Source organism: Procambarus clarkii, chromosome 10 (assembly GCF_040958095.1).
Source record: "Procambarus clarkii isolate CNS0578487 chromosome 10, FALCON_Pclarkii_2.0, whole genome shotgun sequence".
NCBI classification, from domain to species: Eukaryota; Metazoa; Arthropoda; class Malacostraca; order Decapoda; family Cambaridae; genus Procambarus; species Procambarus clarkii.
The window spans coordinates 34,378,637-34,381,275 of record NC_091159.1 but is presented as its reverse complement, the minus strand read 5'-3'; the positions used below and the strand labels follow the sequence as shown (position 1 = coordinate 34,381,275).

Genomic DNA, 2,639 nt, shown 5'->3' with positions numbered 1-2,639 from the left:
GGGAAGCAAACACCAGAGGAGAGGAAACATATTCAAGAAATTCATGAGTTTCATGTTGATATTCATGATGACGAATGAGTTTGTAGGGGGTCGGCCCCCTATTGGACAAACATTCCCTGAGGACGGGTAGCGGGATTTTCTGGGATTTCTGGGTAAACGAGACGCTCAACTCTTGACGTAAGGATAAAGAAATTGTGGAAAAAAAAAGTTCTCTGAATTTAAAGGGAGTTTACGGTGAGAATTTACGATGTTCAATAATTTCTGTTTAAAAATGAACTGCAATGAAATTCGGTTTTTGAGAGGGTTACAATGACGAAGATCGTGAGAAGCGAAGATGTTAGAGCTAGGAGGGTCGTTAATAGTGAAGATGTTACAGCTAGGAAGGTCGTTAATAGTGAAGATGTTACAGCTAGGAGGGTCGTTAATAGTGAAGATGTTACAGCTAGGAGGGTCGTTAATAGTGAAGATGTTACAGCTAGGAAGGTCGTTAATAGTGAAGATGTTACAGCTAGGAAGGTCGTTAATAGTGAAGATGTTACAGCTAGGAGGGTCGTTAATAGTGAAGATGTTACAGCTAGGAAGGTCGTTAATAGTGATGTTACAGCTAGGAGGGTCGTTAATAGTGAAGATGTTACAGCTAGGAAGGTCGTTAATAGTGATGTTACAGCTAGGAGGGTCGTTAATAGTGAAGATGTTACAGCTAGGAGGGTCGTTAATAGTGAAGATGTTACAGCTAGGAAGGTCGTTAATAGTGAAGATGTTACAGCTAGGAAGGTCGTTAATAGTGAAGATGTTACAGCTAGGAAGGTCATTAATAGTGAAGATGTTACAGCTAGGAAGGTCATTAATAGTGAAGATGTTACAGCTAGGAGGGTCGTTAATAGTGAAGATGTTACAGCTAGGAGGGTCGTTAATAGTGAAGATGTTACAGCTAGGAGGGTCGTTAATAGTGAAGATGTTACAGCTAGGAGGGTCGTTAATAGTGAAGATGTTACAGCTAGGAGGGTCATTAATAGTGAAGATGTTACAGCTAGGAGGGTCGTTAATAGTGAAGATGTTACAGCTAGGAGGGTCGTTAATAGTGAAGATGTTACAGCTAGGAGGGTCATTAATAGTGAAGATGTTACAGCTAGGAGGGTCGTTAATAGTGAAGATGTTACAGCTAGGAAGGTCGTTAATAGTGAAGATGTTACAGCTAGGAGGGTCGTTAATAGTGAAGATGTTACAGCTAGGAGGGTCGTTAATAGTGAAGATGTTACAGCTAGGAGGGTCGTTAATAGTGAAGATGTTACAGCTAGGAGGGTCGTTAATAGTGAAGATGTTACAGCTAGGAGGGTCGTTAATAGTGAAGATGTTACAGCTAGGAGGGTCGTTAATAGTGAAGATGTTACAGCTAGGAAGGTCGTTAATAGTGAAGATGTTACAGCTAGGAAGGTCATTAATAGTGAAGATGTTACAGCTAGGAAGGTCATTAATAGTGAAGATGTTACAGCTAGGAGGGTCGTTAATAGTGAAGATGTTACAGCTAGGAGGGTCGTTAATAGTGAAGATGTTACAGCTAGGAGGGTCGTTAATAGTGAAGATGTTACAGCTAGGAGGGTCGTTAATAGTGAAGATGTTACAGCTAGGAGGGTCGTTAATAGTGAAGATGTTACAGCTAGGAGGGTCGTTAATAGTGAAGATGTTACAGCTAGGAGGGTCGTTAATAGTGAAGATGTTACAGCTAGGAGGGTCGTTAATAGTGAAGATGTTACAGCTAGGAAGGTCGTTAATAGTGAAGATGTTACAGCTAGGAAGGTCATTAATAGTGAAGATGTTACAGCTAGGAAGGGCCGTAAGCAGTGAAGATGTTACAGTTAAGAGGGTGGTTAGTAGTGAAGATGTTACAGCTAGGAGGGTCGTTAATAGTGAAGATGTTACAGCTAGGAGGGTCGTTAATAGTGAAGATGTTACAGCTAGGAGGGTCGTTAATAGTGAAGATGTTACAGCTAGGAAGGTCGTTAATAGTGAAGATGTTACAGCTAGGAGGGTCGTTAATAGTGAAGATGTTACAGCTAGGAAGGGCCGTAAGCAGTGAAGATGTTACAGTTAAGAGGGTGGTTAGTAGTGAAGATGTTACAGGTAGGAGGGTCGTTAATAGTGAAGATGTTACAGCTAGGAAGGTCATTAATAGTGAAGATGTTACAGCTAGGAGGGTCGTTAATAGTGAAGATGTTACAGCTAGGAAGGTCATTAATAGTGAAGATGTTACAGCTAGGAAGGGCCGTAAGCAGTGAAGATGTTACAGTTAAGAGGGTGGTTAGTAGTGAAGATGTTACAGTGACGAGCATCGTGTGCAGTGAAGAAGCGACGCGGGTCCTCCCCCAGGCACCGCAGCGACGTTACAGGGAAAACAGTGCCGAAGGGAACCTTAACCCCCCCAAAAAAAGGGGGGGGGGAGGAGAGCTGTAGCAGTGTAGTGACTATTGTTTACCCCTTTGCTAGTGAGAACTAGGCGCGGCACTGTGGGTCCTGACAAGCTGTTGATCACAACAGCGTAATTATAAACCATTTTCCATGCTAGCTGAAGGCTACATGATGGCGGCTATTAGTGTGGTCATTGTTTTAATGTAACGCCATTTTTCTGCCAGGAAGCCTCC

The 2,639-nt window shown here is 42.4% G+C and overlaps 1 protein-coding gene across 1 annotated transcript; it reads left to right on the top strand.

Moving 5' to 3' along the window:
- Positions 1–309: 309 nt before the first annotated feature.
- LOC138363288 (uncharacterized) lies at positions 310–1,845 on the top strand. Its single transcript, XM_069322302.1, has one exon. The coding sequence runs from the start codon at positions 310–312 to the stop codon at positions 1,843–1,845; it is 1,536 nt and encodes a 511-aa protein (XP_069178403.1).
- Positions 1,846–2,639: the final 794 nt, after the last annotated feature.